The sequence below is a fragment of the Melopsittacus undulatus genome, chromosome 5 (genome assembly GCF_012275295.1).
Source record: "Melopsittacus undulatus isolate bMelUnd1 chromosome 5, bMelUnd1.mat.Z, whole genome shotgun sequence".
NCBI classification, from domain to species: Eukaryota; Metazoa; Chordata; class Aves; order Psittaciformes; family Psittaculidae; genus Melopsittacus; species Melopsittacus undulatus.
In genome coordinates, this window is record NC_047531.1 from 33,150,934 (window position 1) to 33,169,388 (window position 18,455).

At 37.8% G+C, this 18,455-nt stretch overlaps 1 protein-coding gene across 1 annotated transcript in view; it reads right to left on the reverse strand.

Moving 5' to 3' along the window:
* The window catches only part of PCLO (piccolo presynaptic cytomatrix protein), a 352,993-nt gene that overhangs the window by 319,567 nt on the left and 14,971 nt on the right, over positions 1 to 18,455 (reverse strand). The window contains exon 3 of the mRNA XM_031048314.2: positions 9,678 to 11,084. Coding sequence (XP_030904174.2) covers positions 9,678 to 11,084 — 1,407 coding nt within the window. The remainder of the gene's footprint in view (positions 1 to 9,677; positions 11,085 to 18,455) is intronic.

An 18,455-nucleotide genomic window follows, 5' to 3' on the forward strand; every position in this document is an offset into this window, starting at 1 on the left:
AACTGTACACAATAATCCAGGTGAGGTCTCACTAGAGCAGAGTAGAGGGGCAGGATCACCTCCTTCGACCTGCTGGTCACACTCCTTTTGATGCAGCCCAGAATACAGTTGGCTTTCTGGGCTGTGAGTGCACACTGAAGCTGGTTCATGTTCATTTTCTCATTGACCAACATCCCCAAGCCCTTCTCCACAGGGCTGCTCTGAATCTCTTCTCTGCCCAACCTGTAGCTGTGCCTGGGATTGCTCCAACCCAGGTGTAGGACCTTGCACTTGCCATGGTTCAACTTCATGAGGTTGGCATCAGCTCACCCATTTTTACCCCTCAACTTTAAAAATGGGAAGAGAGCATCTGAAGTGGGATATGTGCTTAAGTTGGTTTTTATGTGACACATCAGAGTTCAATGTTTCACTGAAAATTCCAGTTGAATTTCTGTGGGAAAATAATATTAATATTGAAATCTAAGGGTTGGTGTGTTGGAGAGGGGAACAAGAACAGGTATATATGAAAGCTTTTCCAGACAGTAAGGGACTCAATATCATGCTCGAAATATATAAAAAGATAGTTAATAACTAGGATCTTCATGGCAGTAGTCATGAGTTTGTCAACATTTAAAAAAAAATATGTATCTATCTTTATGTATCCTTCTATGAAAGAGAAGATACAAAACTTAAGAGTGCACTTCAAAAAAGAAATCAGAGATTCGTGACAGTAATTGATGATGATCAGAGTTAGGTCATCATATTGACTGCCATTGCAAATGTGTGCAGTTACAAGAATGCCATCAGGAAAATGTTCAGAAATCTCAAAAAAATTTTGAAAGATTATAAATTTGCAGGTTTTAACCCAGTTATCCAGTTAAGTGGTAGGACACAAAATTTCCTAAAAAAAACAACCAAACAAACAAAAAAACAAACAAACAAAAACCAAACAAACAAAAAAAAACAACTAACAGAAAAACAACATAGCTACATTCATTAAAATTATATATTTAAGGTCAGGATTTCTTATGCTCAATTTCTAATCTCCATACGTAACAACTGGGCCGTTTCCAATGTGAAGGCTGTTTGCTAGGGAAAAGAAAACAAATAAATAAATCCGAACCAAAATAGAAATACTAAACACAGAAGACCACCATATGGTCTTTCAAATCTTGTCCTTAGAAGGCTATGTTATCTCACTGTCTAAGTAATTTCATTAACCTCCAAAACACAGGTGGAAAACTAATATACCTTACCATTCTTCTGAGTGAGTGTTCTAGTCTGATAGAGCCCAGTAGCTTACAAGTTTTTTTCCAGTGACTGCAAAATTGCATTATTTCCCCCTCCTTGACTCAACAGCATTTTGTACAAAATTCAGTCAGAATAGTTTAGAGGCCAGTAATCCACCTCTTCAGCATAAGCCTATGACCTTCTGCTTCAAATGCAGCTAGACAGCATCTCAGACAGCTTACTGGCATGAATCTAATCTCCTTCTCACAACTATGTAAGTGCTTAGTTTCCCCTCAACTTCAATCCTTACTCTTTGTGAAGAGTAACTGATGGAGAAATCAATTTAATAGATAAGTAATATTAAAGCTAAAGCCAGGTTTGTTCTCATTCTGGTCCACTCAACCATATGCGTTTCAGAAATAGTAAAAAAAATTACTGGCTACTGTCATTTTAAATGACACCTTCTTCCCATTACTCAGAGAGAAGCACTATTGTGTAGAATATGGAACAGAAATCAGAAAACTGCCCCATCTCACTCATTTCTCCTCTTTCTTTACTTCTCAAGGTTTAATTAATTATTTTTACTTCTGATCACACTCCATGCAAGCAGCTACAATTAACTGCAAAATGCCTTCAATTACGCTTGTGCAATCCCATTAAATTTAAAATCACCACCTAGCAGCATCAAATGATTTTTAGATCTGCTTCATGCAAAATTTTGACATTTCTTTACTAAAATTTCTTTAGTAATTTATTTACTAATTACCATACTGTCATGGTGTGGCAAACATTGGCCTTTTGGTCAGCAAAAGCATGACATGAACTTTTAAACATATGCAGTAATTGGAACTATTAACTTCTGTAACACCATGAACAGTTTGTGCAAGAAATAAGTACACAAGAGGCATGCAAGTGTTTACATTTACAGTATACTCTCTTTCCAAAATTTTATTAAATGAATATCTACCTGTCCCAGTAATTCAAATATTGCATTAACAAATATCCAGTGAAAACTATTCTAAGATATATAATATCCTCAGAGATCTTTAAAAAATGCTGTTGTAGAATTTGCTCCTAGAAAGAGCACCAGCTCTTCATATGGCTGAAATAGAAAAAAAAAAAAACAATTTCATTTGCAGTTCCCACTATAGCGAATCTATCATTCCAAACCAATATAATGGTTCTGATAAAAAACAGGCAAATCATAGAATCACAGGCTGGATTGGGTTGGAATGAACCAATGCTTCTTATTTTTATGATCACAGAAGTTTTTTTACACTGTCTGCACACATCATTATTGTGATCAGATAGTATATAAGGTCCTACTGAGGTATCTCAGCCTGGCACCAAGAGAAAATTGAGGCACTTAGCATCTATTAGATTTTGTCTGCTTGCTTAACAAAATCTGGAAGTGGGTCAGAATGTTTTAGACTCATTGGGTCTTATCTTTAAATTTGCTAGGTTTGACACCAATATTTAAAGTCTCTAATTAAGCATTTCTGTTTCTCAGTAAAACATGAACAGAAATGTATTCTTCTGTAACATTGAAGACAAAATAAGATTTCCTTATCTCAAAAAATACAGTCTATTTAAAATATTATTACACAGTTAAAAAAAAAAAAAAAAAAAACCCAAACTTGGATGCAATTAATACAAGCTTAGCTTTCAGAAGATGTCTTCCTCACTTAACAATGGGACAGCAGCCAAACTTCTAATGAAATAACAGAGAAGAAAATCACCTGGCTCAAAGCCAGGTCAGTAATTTTCCTGATTATCTGTTTCAGATTTGTGACTCCAGCCTGACCCTCTCTAATACACTAGTCTATAAACTGCCTGATTTTCCTCATGGCACAGGAAAAAGTAAACCACGCATACGAATCCATACTGAAAGCTTTGTGCTAATCGTTCACCTGCACGTTTAATGTTTCAAAGGTTCAAAGACATCTGGAGACGGAATAAATGTACATAGGTAAAGACACAACTGCATTTGAATTCCAACTGGATGAGGAAAATAGCCACCTAGACAGGACCTTTTTATTTATCCATCCCTGGAGTTCTCTGGTCCGAGAGGTAATCTGCAGACTTTTAGAGGCCAGAATAAAGGGAACAAACAGCAGACAATTAATCATGGTAATAGTACTTCCAAAGGTCACACTATCACTTTGAGCAATGATATTAATCTTTTTCATTACTTCAATTTAATTCTGGGGTTGGGGGAAAGGAATCACTAATTTTATTGTCATAACTACAGGAAAAAAAAAAAACAACCAAGAATGCAGACTTGTAGCTGATGTCTTGACTACTAACCCTGGAGATCTAAGAAGCCTTGATTCCAAATAATGTACCATGATCATCACGTTCCATCAGTAGCTATCAGCACCTGACTGCCAAAACCAGGAAACTGTACTAGTGTTTAACTTGCTTTGAACCCAGTAGCCCTACTAAAATGCAACACATCTAACTGTTCAGAGAAACTTGTGAGAAAGTAAGGATGCTTACATTTCCCTCTACAATGACAGGGAATTCAAACAAAACCATCACAGGACATCTATTAATTAACTTATCTGGATACAGTGGCTTACTCTTGGCTTCAGTTCCTCTGTTGCAACTCAAAGTGCAAACTCATGGGGTCTTGGAGGAGACCGGGAGACAAGAAGCTTGGCTGTAGCATCCCCTGAGCTGAGGACAGGAGTCCTAAAGTCACATGTCTATTTGCAGATCTGTATTTTGCATATAATATTACTGGAGAACAAATAAACTCAACACACCACCACACTGTAGTTGACCATGAACAGGCTGTTTTATCATTATTACTATTAAATAAAGTAGCCTGACATATCTAATGCCAAACAGTACCTCCTCTGAGTGAACTATCTGCAAGACATGCCAAAATCAGATCCCAAAAGCAGCTTCATTCAACATCTGGATTTTAAAGGGATTTAAACAGAATCGAGACACTACTCAAAAGGAATGGCTCAAGCCACGTACTGAAGACAGAAATTCAGGCCTCTAGAGAACCATCAGGTCAAAGTAGGGCTTTCTGGAATACAGCTTCACGTGAGGCATCAAAGGACAGAAGCTCATAACACATACTTACAAGTATCATGGACAAGTCCCTGTCTTTAAGCATTTAAATACCTCTGCAAATATGAATATCAGAAGCCTGTTGATGAAGCTTAAGCTCTTCATCCTTATTTCAAAGGTGATTTCAGGCACTATTTTTTTTTTTACATATTTATTGTGTTCAATTTTTACTAAACCATCCATCAAAGGGTCATTCCATATTAGCCCTCCCATTCTGTATAGACACAATAGATGTGCTTTACATCTATAAAATGGAAGAGATGAGTTGTTCTGCTATTAAAAATTCTCCCATTTAAATGTTGTTTCTATTATGGATATTGAATTAGACAGAAGTAGAATACCTCATTTAGAGTTAATTTAATTCTGACAGTCAAGAAATGCAGTGGGGGTTTTATCACCTTACATACACTCTGTCTTTCAATGACAGATTTTATCTTTCAAAATAATGATTAGTGGTAGTTTTAACATTTTCTCAATTATAAAGGCTTATCATTTGAAGGATGAAATTTCCATAAACTTTGGTGGATACATTGTGTTAGCCTATTATGTTCTGTACTATTTGGTTACAGTTATAAAACAATAACTGCATTCACTTTCTTACAATCAAAATTTTAAAAGGAGATTTAAATACAAAGGGAGAGGGAAAAGGCAGAGAAGATAAATTATGCAATTGAAAAGAGTGATTGGCTGTTTTTTTTTTTTTTGTATCTTAAGTGCAAATCCTTCTTCAGTGTGTTTCCCAGACACCATCTGTTTCCAAAACAACCATCACCAAACATAACAGCAGAGATAGGAACTCCCAATATAAGTTAAACCTGCTAATCTGCAGAATGGCCTGAGCTTTCTCAAATAGGAAGTATACCATACTGCAGAGTTGTTAATAAATTAAAGAGAGGCAATGCGTGTCACTTCAGATGATGCAGTACCCCACTTTAGGGATATTCATTAGATTCATAGGTGGGTAATTACAATGTTCCTGCACACTTGCTTTATGAAGTCCAAACTACATTGGGGTATTCAATAGCAGGGTACATTCTACTTTGGATACGTTTGTTTGGGGTTTGTTAATTAAAGTCTACTATTAAAATCTGAAGGAAGGGTCACACCTGCTGAAGGCCTCACTTTGCAATTATTTATCAGTGAAAGATTGACCAAAGAGAAGCTGCCAGAATTATCTACATCAGAGGCTCACCTGTGCCAGTACCCTTTCTACAGGGTTTTAGGAGGAGGTGCAAGAACTCAATATGTAATCAGGTATATGATATCATGCCATGACAAGAGAGCTGCTTTCATCTTCAGAGAGCCTTATATAAGTTCCAAAATGCTAACTATTTACTGTCACTTCTAGAAGTTTTTGCTGGAAGAGCAAGGTACCATTTTTAACCTGTTTACCCTATCAAGTTTAATGACAGCACTGTGCTTACTTAGAAAATGAGTTTATCTTTTTTGCTTTTCCCTCTCTCTGCAGTGTGTGGGGAGAAGTATTTAGCTTGGTCTAATAAGTAACAGTGGGTAAATAATAAGAAAAGTACCTAAATTCTTCTGGTGTGTTATACACCTATATAAAAAAAAATCATGATACAAGAATATGGACTGGACAGGCACCACTGAGGTAATTGTTTATGGATTCCTGCTATCAAGAATTTCAGACATACTATATTCTCTGTAATTAACATGTTAAGAAACACCATTCCCTATGTGAAACTGCTTATATTATCTATCCTGTTCACACCTCTTACATCTTTTTCAAACAAGAAATCCTTAGCAAGCCTGAGATGTCTTTTCTGCCCTTCCCGAGTCCTCCCTGACCTTCTTCAGTGAAAACAATCCTTGCCTTTCTGTAGAGCCAATAATTTATTTCACACAGTGGAACATTCTTTACTTCCAAGTACCTTCCCAGATAATTTTATAGCCATCAGTACACTAAAAAGTTCTCCTGTTGTTCCCTTAGCAGTTATATTACACTAAAACATTAGCACACTCGCATGTACATGCATTAGATTTTGAGATCTTTCTGTTCATAACATGTGACTCCACTAAGATGTTATTCTTTCTCATTCCCAATACAGATTCTACGAATACAGGTATCTTAGTTTTCCTTAGGTTAGTTTTTAAATCTTTTTATTTTACTACTACATTAATTCATCACAGGTTCTATATTCCTGACCCTGCTGCCTTAGGATACTTAATTACATTATAAGCAACTATCTCTGCTCAGGTTCAGTATTCCAAACAGCTTCACTGAGTTTCAAATGCACAAAATGGTCGTTGACACACACTTCATTTCTGGCATGGGCAGTTGTGATCTTGTGCTTTGTTACTAAAAATAGAGCTGCTTCCAAATACCTGAGCTGGAAAGCTAATTACAGAGATGGTAAACAGTGCTCCTCCCTATTGAGCAAATAGCAGAATAAAGAGTCTGCTAATGCACTAGGGCACACATAGCCCTGTGAGTCATTGAAATCTATCAAGTGTCATTTATTTAATCATTTGTAGCTGTTTACTTCATGGATAAATTACTATTTAAGTAAATAACTGACTGTTGGAGTCAGGGAGAAAAAGAACAATCGGCACATTCTTGGAAAAAGTATTCTAGCCTAATTCTCAAATCAGAATAATTTCACTGAAGTAAGTAGCATGTTGCTGATTTAGACTAGGTAAAAACCTAGGTATCTTATTTTCTGCAGCAGAAGGGTTATTAGAGGACTGACTCTTTGCAGCAGCTTAAAGACTTTTTCTTAAGAGATATTTCTGTCACGTACAGGCAAGAACAAAAACTGCCACTATAAGCTCTTTCTTCCCTTAAAAGTACTCTCACCTATGCATGCAGTACAGCAGCATGATGTCTGGAAGACATTCCCTGCTTGAAGACCTTCAGGTAAAAGTGCCCATAGAGTTTTAATGTTCCTCTGTATTTGTCAATGTAAATGCTGTTTTTCCTGTTCCAAAGGACTGATTCTTACCACATAGCCCAGTGCAAGCTTTGTTGGTAGGTTTCAGCCATCACTCAGTCAGTAAAACTCATTTTAGCCATTGCTGAGGCAACGTATAGATAATACATAAACAGCTGTTATAATTACTGCGATATAGCTGCACCCCCTGAGCAAAACTGTAAAATACGTATTATATTTGTTCACACAAAACACTTTCTGGGGCCAACATGAAATACAGCCTTTTGGAATTATTGTTTTCTTTGAATACTGAATATAGAATAATTAGGTAGAAATCCACAGGAAACAGCTTTTTAAAAGAATTTCTATTTCTCCTTCCTAACCCTCCCCAAAAAGGAAATACAACCTCCAAGACTGTACTCAACAGGTTAGAAAATTTTGGTGGAGGAAAAGAGTACATTAGTGAGCATAAACTACTTATCATTATCAGTAACAGCTGTATACTATACACAGTGTATACAAGGGTCTATGTGCAGGGACCAATTGCTATCTGAGGTTAATTACACAGCTCATTTGGGACAGGAGAGGATGAGCTCCCTCTTCTGTCTCTCATCTTCATGAAAAGGAAAGTCAAGCTGTCCTCAAATCTGAGGCCAAGCAAACCACCTCCTGTTGTGAAGGAAAAGCATTTTGACAGTTTTTAGCAAAAATTATAGGAAAAAAGAAGGTAAGAATGTAACTGTGGACAGAGGTGGAAATGCATAGCATAAGGAAGAAGAAAATGCAAAAAGGATCCCAAAACAAGGCAAAGAAAGGCATGAGGAAGACAGACTGCAGTGATGAGAAAAGAGAAACAGGTTTCCTGCCTTCTCATCTTAAACAGATGAAATACCAAGTATGTCTGCACACTACAAGGCAGTCCTACACTATCACACCTAAGTCAACTCAGAAGAAGTCAATTTAGGCACCAGGACTTGCGTAGTTGTCATTTTAGCACAGTATTTAACCTGAAATAACACATCTTGTTTCCATGGTATTCTGTGTTTGCATACTAGAAAGCCTCTGGAGAAAGTCATATGCATTTTTCATACTTAAAATGTGTGTGTCTATGTGCATGCATGTGTGTGTATACATATGTGTGTGTATGGGGCAGGAGGCTGGACAGTAATGAAAGAACGTGTGTGCGATTGATGGAATTCAGTGCATAAGCAACATTAAAAGTCAACTGAATCCTGGTTTTTAATCACAGATCAATCTTCTTGTATTTTCAGACCTTTCTTTCTAACCTAAAAGATCACAAAGACAGCAGACAACATATTCCTAAATGAGATAAAATGTGCTTGGTATTGTAGGACTAACGCCTTTCTAATGACAGCATATTCCAGAAAATAATCCCCAAATAAAGCATATGCAGACAACATAAGCAGTATTTTCCCTGCAACTTGGTATTTCTCCAAATGTTTGTTCTCCCCTTAAGGCAGAGATGTGATAAGCTTTAACCCTGTGAACCATTTCTAATCTATTCTTTCAGATTTCAAAGACACGACTTTGACAGCCTCTTTCCTCATGTGCTGCACGGACCAACCTACACATTGAAATTACTCACGAATATTTTAGGTGGTCTGTTTCTTCTGAGTTGAACTTGCCAAAATGACAGGGCAAGTAAGATGCACTTCTGTCAATCTAGCATAAGGTTTCCAATCCTTTTGGCAAAAAAAAAAAAAGGTACAAGAAAGAATGGAAGGAGGATAAAAACATGGAATGTGAGGGAACTGTTAAAAGTAAGTTGCTTAATTCCTTAAACATAAGTTGGCCCTACTGGATCTGTCTTGGACAATCATAGAAAAGGCACTTTCAAACTCATACTCCACAATGAATGAAATATCTTTTTGAACTTTACATTATTCACACCAAAAAAATTACATATTTTACCACATAGGTATCGCTCAAAATTCAAGCTTCCTAATGGGTACATCAGCATGTGCAGCAACTCCAGAGCCAGAATGAGATTAATGGAATAAATTAGGGATATATTTAACAGGAGAGAATAGGAATAATTGAATAATTAAGCATTAACACCTTCCTTTATTCAATAATTGTCTGAATCGAGGGCATTGATTAAAGAAGCATACATTAACATATAATACTGAAGCACATGAAAAAGAACCTTATTCCATGATAGACTGAAAGTACAGTAGTCTGCTGTAGCATCAATTGCAAAACAATTCATAACTACAGTTATCTGCTTTTGCCTCAAAAACCTAGCAACCACCTACACCAGACTCAACCTGCAGAAAGTTCATTGGATGTAGTTTCTAACTACTGACCAAGTTTCATTCAACAGAGATATTTAAAGCCCTCAAATGGTGAAACATTCAAATCCTCAAATATTTCCAATTCAGTAGCTAAAAATCAGCTACAGATTGGTCTTCACAGCACAGGGAGCCTGCAAGTAGGAACATAGGGTAAATACAGACTCCATCATCACCTTACCTCTGCTATATGTGGCATCGGGTTAAATCCACAGAGATTGCAGACAACTTTCTTGCACTCTGTACATGTATTATAGTTGGGAGGATCCTTAGAACCAATATTTAGTCCAGTTTTACAAAGGGGACAAGATTCTTTAGGCTGGCTAGCTTTCTCCAGTTCCGACAGCCCAGCAGGTTTCTTCACTTCAGCAGCCTGAGGCTTGCTATCTTTAGCCAAACCAGATTTCTTTTCCAAATCAGACCCTTTCGCTGCTAAAACACCATCTGCTTTTGATGGCTCTGGTTTTTCAGTCATAGGAGGCTTGGCTTCTTTCTTCGGAGGAACAGCTTTTGGAAGAGGCTGAGCCTGACCAGCTTCTTTGGGGGCTGCCTGAGAGGCTAGAGGCTGTGATGGAGGCTGAGGCTGTTTCACTGAAGGACCAGGTGGAGGGGGGGCTGACATCTGAGACCCCGGCTGACCAGCTGTGGAGATTAAATTTGAGGCCTGGCTGAAGATGGAAGCTCCAAATCCAAAGAGCTTCCCAGTAACTGTTTCTTGTGGTGTTGTAGGCTGAGGCTTAGGGGCATCAGTGATGCCTCCCAGATTAAGGCTGAAACGCCTTGGCTGCTCTGGAGTTTTCTGAGGCGGCTGAGGTTGAGGTGCTGGCTGGGCTGGCACTGGCTTGAGACCCGCCCCTGTCTGTGGTCCCTTGGGAGCTGGTTTGGTATCAGGCTTTGGGGATGGTTTTGTTTGTAACTTCTTAGGATCATCCTTTGATTGTGTTGGCTCAGCAGGCTTTTGAGTTTTAGCATCTGGTCTAGCCCCAGGCTGAGACACAAGCTTGGGATCCGACTTCTGCCGAGACACTTGTGGAAGAGGTTTGGAATCTGGTTTGTCCCCAGCTGCCTGTGTGTCCTGTGGCGGCTTGGCAAGCTCTGGCTGTGGGGAATCTACCACTTTCTGTTGAGCTGGTGGTGGTCTGGGACCTGCTGACTCCTGTTTCAGTCCTGGTGCTGCAGAGGTAGGCACAGTGTCTGCTGTGGGCTTCTGTATACTAGGTTGTTTTTGCTTATCTTCAGCCTGTGTTGGCTTGGCCTGATCAGACTTTGGAGCAGGATCTATTTGCTGGGAGGTCTCAGTTGGCTCAGCACGGGGCTGTTTTGATTTTACAGGGGGAGACCCAGCCAAGGAGGGTTGCTTTTTCTGTGGCAGGGGTTTCTTCGATTCTGCCAACTGAGAAGGATCAGGTTTTGGAGGAACATCTTTCTTTTGAGCTGGCTGTGGCTGTGGAGATGGTTTAGCTGGTGAAGATGGAAGGAGTGTCTTCTGTTTGGGTGGAGGCGGCTGTGGCCCGGGACCATGACCTGGTGCTAGGTCACCACCCAACGCTCTTTGCATCTGGCAGTTTAAACAGAGCCATTCACTAATCTGCAGAAAAATAAAGTTAAAAAATAAAGGTATTATTAATAAAACAAAGTTAATAAAATCAATACAGTAATAGGCTATTCTTGTGGTTGCAATGGCTTGTTGCAATATTTCAGACCCGCATGCAGAAAGGGAGAAAAATTATAACTGATACTGTTTTGTGGTTACCATGCCCAAACGATTTTTTCATTCTTTTCCACATTCCTATGATTCAAGCTATCATTGAACCATGCTTCTAATGACTTCATAGTCAGTTTACACACAGCTACATATTGGAGGATTAAAAACCCAGCAGAGTGAAACAACACACTGGAATTTCATGGAACCCAGAAGTGATTCATTTACAGCAATTATTTGCCAGAATAAAGGCAAATACTGCTAAAACAGTTTGCCACATCAAGTCTGCTGACAGAATACAATAATCAGAATTAAAACACAATAAAAGCATAATAACCTTTAAGCATACATCTATCAAGCTCTTCATATAGCTTATGGTTTTGACAATGGTTTAAACTACAGAGCACAAATATTAGCAGTAAACACATATCCAATGAATTGGACACAGAAGTGTGTTAGTGGGCATCATACATTGCACAGACTTACACTTTAGCACCCATTTCAGAAGGCAAGTCTTCATTTGGAATCAGTGAGGAGCTTTGCCTAAGCCCTGATGGTGAGCCATAATCAAGTTTCCTAACATTTTACTTTGTTATTAAAAGATGATCCCAAGTTAATTACTGTATACCTGTACACAATGGACCCCTCTTTTCAGGAAGGGAAAAGTAATGTAGTTTCGTATGTTTCTCATCAATTTTAGTACCTCACAACTTTTAAACACTTTTTCTCCTTCCCAAGAAGTATTATGAGAGAGGGAAAATGTATTTTCTAATAAGATAGAAGAAAACAATAATCCTAAGTGGTCATCTCTACCTTTGCTTTTGTAAAGCTTCACAGTCTGAGGAGGGATCAAATAGGCCAAGCAACATGTTGTCAGGAAGCATCACATGCTATTCTCCACATCTCTATTGACAGCAGGAACCTTACAGGCAGCAAAATGCCATTCAATGTGGCACGGAGCCCCATGGCCCTACACTTGCAAGTAGATACTACATGCAAATAAGGATTTTGTCTGTGTAATATCAAAACTTACTGCAAGAAAAGAACTCTGAGGTCACAGACTGGGGCAATGAATTGATAATCTTAATGTGCTTTGCCAGCTGGCCTTCTAGCAGCAAAAAGTTAAAAGAGATGCAGCTTCTTACACAGTTATTCCAGTTTTTCTGAAAAACATGGTATATACACATTCTAGAGTATGAGCTCGCTATTGCTAACAGCTTCTCAAAGAGATGCTCAATTCTGGCCCCAGCTGTAAGTTCACAGTAATCAAGTTACCATTCATAATAATGCTGCTTTTAGCTCCCATTTTCCACAGAATTTCTCAGATTGTTTAACAATTCTCCGATCTACTTGCAACCCATATAGCAAATGATTTAAAAAATGAAACCAACTGAATTAAAACTTGAAGATGTGCTTAAACTCTGAATTACAAAAGGAATTAAGTTCACAAGTGAACACAAGACCTGAGCAAAGATTAGATTTAGCTTAACGCCCATTTTATTTTATTGCTGATCTGTACCCCTATAAGCCTCCTGTACAAGGGACAATTACAATAAGTACATCTTAGTTATGACACCTGGCTATAGATATTAGTAATCTAATTTAACACCATTTCTGGGTGAATCCTTAATGGTTTTCTAGAAGTTTTAAATTTAATCAAAAAACAGACTTAAGCTACATACTCTGATCACCCAACTCAGCTGTCTGGTTTTGGCAAAGTAACTAAGATTTCTTATACTAGGGAGGCGGGCTCCCTGCTATGGTGGAGAAAGAGCTTCTTAATAGGCCAAAGTGAGGAATGTCTTTTCCCACTAACAACAGAGCTTTAACAGAGTTTTGGACAATGCACTTTTCACAGTGATTCACTGCTCCTGCTTCTTTTCCACTTGCTTCTTTTTCTTTTTTTTAATCAAAGTCCTGTACTATAAAGTTAGATAACCAGATGAAAACATCACTGTTAGATGTGTATACCTGCTATCACTCAGCTTCCAGAAAATCTTACTTTAAGTTATTAGGACACTCTTAATGCCCCAAACAAAGTAGCTCTAGGATTGGGTGGGACTACAAAGTAAATAGTCTTAATAATTCTTATGTTTAAGGTGTCCAGATTCTGATTGCATTTATGAACATTTAGGCTTGTCTTCCACATGCAGCTGCTACAGTCTCACCCTACTACCTAACTGGAGGACAAAGAAAAGCTGATTCTATACTACAGTGTTCAATATAATCTTGTGCAGAAGACAAACCCTTAACTCTCAATGTACTTTTTCCTTACCTTAAAAAGAAAATAATTAACTTATATATAAGCATATACACATATTCAGTATTAAACTGAAGCCTTTAAAACTAAAAATGAATTTACTCCTCCTCCAGCTGAAATTCAAAATGGAAAATGCAGCAAGTTTTACTTCATTGTATTATTTTTTAAATCTTTCTGGTATAGACATAAAATTCTTCCCATGCATGTTAGTGGGAGGAGTAAGTGCTAAAACCCTAAAGTCTTTATAGCTTACATACATCACCTTCAAATAAATATAAAACAGCATAAACTGTAGTTCTGTGATTGAAACTGCAGGAGTTCAAAATGAAGTGTGCTACATGATGCAGTTCTTCATCAAAGACTGGCCTGTTTGTTCTACTGCAATTGCAGTGATTTTCCATTAACTTTAACAGGAGCAAGCTTCTGTTAAATACAGATCATCTTACACATTATTACAGATGAAGTAAAACTTACTGCTGTTATAGGTACCTAAAACACTAATGTTTGTCTGTTCTTAAAAGTCTTCCATGATAGCAGTTCTATGACTTTCTAGTTTCTTTCTCCAGATTTCTCCTATCTCTACCTAGAGTAAAAAGACAAAATTTTCCAGGGCAACACGTAAGCTTTTGCAGTTCCCATCTATTTGTAAAGGAGATTCTTCTTTGATGCTGAAAATCCCAAGCTGACTATTTTTACACTGGTAGATAGGGGTGAGAGCTGGGTCTCATTTCTAGAAGAAATCTGTATGTAATTTTCTTCATCCTAAGACCATGCCATTAAGTGCCATCACTAGGACTGTGAATTTGACAGATTTCATGGAGCATCTTTGTTCAGATTTCAACTACTGAAGACAGAAAGTGCTATCTTGCTTTCTAACTCCCTGATGTAGAAACTGTATGCCCTCATAACAATAAACAAGTATCAGAATATATTTTACATATTCATCAACCACAACATCTTTAAAAAAGCTTCATAAAGACATGGCTAATTGGGAGCACCAAATGAGTTTCTTCACACTATTTTAGTAAGAACATCCATGGAGAACTATATTGAAGAAAATGATAGCACCATGTCCCATAAGTCACTTTGCTTTATGCATTCATATCTGACAGCTGACTCCAAAAACAAATACAAGCTATGCTTCAGTTCTTTTATCTCAAACAAAGCCAACACAGCTGAAGGAAATCTAAAGCCTATTCCTTTCCTAGGAAGTGTTCAGATTCATTCTAACTACACAAACCCACCAAAAGCAATAGGAAAACTCTCAGAGAGTGAGTGCATTGATTGGCATGCTCAATTTCTATTCCTGCAGATGATGTAGGAGAGGAAGAGAATCCAGCTTGATTCTGTGACTCCAGATGTACATGAGAAAGCAATTTTTACTTGCAGATTGAACATATTTCATATAAAAATTACTGGCACACAGTATGAAAGTAGCTCTTAGAAGCCATTTTAACAGTTCTTTTGCAGAACAGAGCCACATTTTAAGGCAGAGTCCCATTCACTTTTAGACAAGTCATTTGGTGCTATAAAAAGGAACTTTAAAATATGCATAAAATATTAACATCCCTTTACATTACTACAGAAATGTAAAGATTTATAGAGCCTTTACATTGCCATAGATATGTAAATGCTCTTTCCTGACATTGCTCAGAGCTGCCCCAAAGTTTTATTGGCAAAATCGGTTTCAAGTCTGAAAACACATCAGCATATTTAGTTCCTGACAATTTCAGAGACGAGTGAGGAATCCAGAGTTTGCTTTTAGCAGACACTCCTGCCAAGATGATGAGAGAAACTTGAAAAATAAAGCACTTGAGCTCATGATTTTATGCAGCTGTAGGGTGGCAGAGACAAGTGTGAGGGTATGGGGTGCAAGAGTCCAGAAACTAGATCAGAAAATCCAGTTATGAACAAAAAGGAACAACTATGATGGGACAAACTGAATTAGTATGTCAACATACAACTGAAAAGGTCTTCTAAACAAGCCTGGGCAATAGTGAGACAAAGTTTTCCTTCTACACCATCCTTCCCTGAGTAAGATCTCAACTATTCAAAGTAATTACACTGAAGCAAACATTTAACTATTGTACACAGTATGCAACTGACGCTCATTTGAGACAAATAGATCATCGTTACAAAATAAATATTTAACTCCCTTTCAGCTATCAAATGTAAAAGGCAACTGGGGAGTTTATAAGGGAACACTGACACAAGATGCTCATGAAAATGTTGTAGATTCTAGCCAGCAGCATGGTCCCCAGGTATCTGTACCACAAATCATTAGCAATGGTTACAAGCACTGTAGCTTGGTCGTAAACCAATGTTTGAGCAAACTTTTTAAATAGCCATTTCAAAAGACTATTTTTAAATGTTACTTCACTATTTTAAAACTACTAAAGAACATTACTGGATTAATTATGTTATGCAGTTACCACTATCTTAAAGCATACTCCACTGCTCTGTTTAAATTACTAATACAAAAAGCTACAATTTGCATATGAACTATGAGTGTTTGGGGAACTGTTATTTTATAGCTTATATGATTATAAATCATAAAGCAAAATAGAAACATAATGTTTTGACTATTTTTATCTTAAATACCACTATTTCAGAATATTTAAAAGTTAGTTTTTTACAGCCAAACGTGTTTAAGCTACCTCATACATAGGACAAGGAAAAAGATTTAAACACAGCTCAGTACACTGCATCATGCATCACTGCAACAAATGCCAACTGCTTTCATTAACTGCATCAGGATTTAACATACTACAATCACATGAATGATTAACAAAAAATGTCGCTGCAAATCAAGAGAGCAGCAAAGAAAAGGTTAACAAAGCTCCTCTGTGCTGCATAGAGCACATCTGAGTTAATATCACTGGGATTTGAACATGGATTATGCTGTCTGGTCAGAGAAGGGCTGGGCCATGCTTCCTGCCCAGTGATTACCCAGCAAACAGCATCTCCACATCACATGGCCCAACATAGTAGTAAATTACAGTTGCTGAGCAACAGCAATAGTGGCACAGATGGCTCACTGCAGTTGACATCTTTAACTATGCAGATTAATTTATTATTTACTTGTGTTAAAAACTGGACAGGACAATTTCCTGGGTTAATAAGAAAACACTCCAACATATTGTAGAATATTGCCTAATTAAAATATTGAGAAACCATTTCCCATGCATAGGGGTTTGCTGTTTTCTACTATATGCCCTCTTCATGAAAACGGAAAGAAAAATCCATAGGGCATCAGTAATATTTATACATGTAATCCAAACAGTAAAGCAGAAATGAAGGCACACAGCCTTCTTCTGAGAAAGAAACAGTGTGGGCATGTGATTAAGAATATTCCACAGACAATATTCTGTACTGCCACAGCCCTTCTATTTTAGAACCTTGACAATTTTCCCAAATGCCCATGTGGGAAATGGGCATTTCCACATGGAAATTTAGGAACTTTATTAATGTCATTGTAACACAAAAGTTTCAAAGAATCTCTGTTTCCATATAAACTGCAGTGTTGGTAACACTGGAACACCCAAAGTACTGTCTGGACCAAAACAGGTATTTCACACAGAAATATTTCAAACTTTGATTATTTTTAAAAGTCAGCTAAACAAGGCCAGTTTGAATCTGCTCTCTGATCTGCTTGGACCCAGACTGAACTCCATCCTCTTTTACAGAACATCTCTAGCTTCACTGCAGCACAGCTATAAGTTGACATCTACATTAATACTTTGAGAAAGTTAAAAAAAAAAAAAAAAGCTTTGTGTTTTGTTGGGTTTCTTTAAACTCATTTCTTTACAACTTATGATCACAACAGCTGATCATCAAATTTAAGTCCTTTTTTTTTCTTTGTTTTGCTTTACTTATATATTTAACCCCGAATATCCTCCCAGTCTAGGTTTACACAGGGCATACAGTTTCAAAGCTGCTTTTCCTGGTATTAAAAAGCTTAGATCTTGTGGCATGTCAGTATCCACAGTGATAGTAGTGTTATTTTTGTTTATGTGTCATTTCCAGTTCATGCTGCATTCTGGTTCTTATGCACTACTACAACACAGCAGGGTCTAGACTATAAACCACAGGGGATATTTTAACTTGATCAATAGCTTCTTTTACTGTCACGTAATCGACAATGATTTAACAGAGTCATTTCTATTATTTTTACTGCAATTATAAGCAAAACTTGTGGAATCAACACAAGAATTATAGTAATCTTCATTATATAAATAGCATTTTAAATTATATATTCCTTTCCCTATACAAGCTAATAATAATAACTGAATAAAAGCAATTCTTTTCTGAGTGCTTAAACTTTCTTTAATTACTAGGTATGGCATGGCAGTTCATGCAGAAGGGTGTTCAGGAAGGACACTGGGGTCCTGCCAACTTGACCAGGGAGCAATGAGATCCACCAGCAAGAAAGCCATGGCCTCAGGCTCTGCATACACCACAACAGACTCAGCTGCCCTGTTCTCTTTCCACCTGGCTGAACAGAGAGACTTAAGGGGCAGGGGGCAATGGTGACAGGTCCCTGCCTGGTACAGCAGGCACATCTCCTCTGTGATTGCCCCACCTTCCCAAGCGCCTATGCACAACAGGTGTGAGACTCTGCAAATGGAAGTGAACAATGACGGGGATGATAGTTCATCTGGCATGGAGATGTCGCTGAGGTTAAGTCAGCCTACACCCTGGACTGCTTCCACAAAGAAAGAAAAAGATGGGTCCTTGTCCCTTCTGAAGGGAAAAGAAGGTCCACTATGCAGAAAAGACACACTTCTTGGGGAAGTCTGCTGTATCACTGGAGCCTGGGTTAAAGATGTGAACAGAAAGATTCCTAGCCTGGTATAGCCCTCAGATTATTATCAGTATTGATTTTTCAGGTAGGAAGCAAAGAAGTTGCAACAATAAGTCTGAGGGCAATCAAGAAAGTCTTCAGAACCTTGAGATGACTGGGTAGGGGAGCACAAGCAGCATTCTCCTCTACCCTT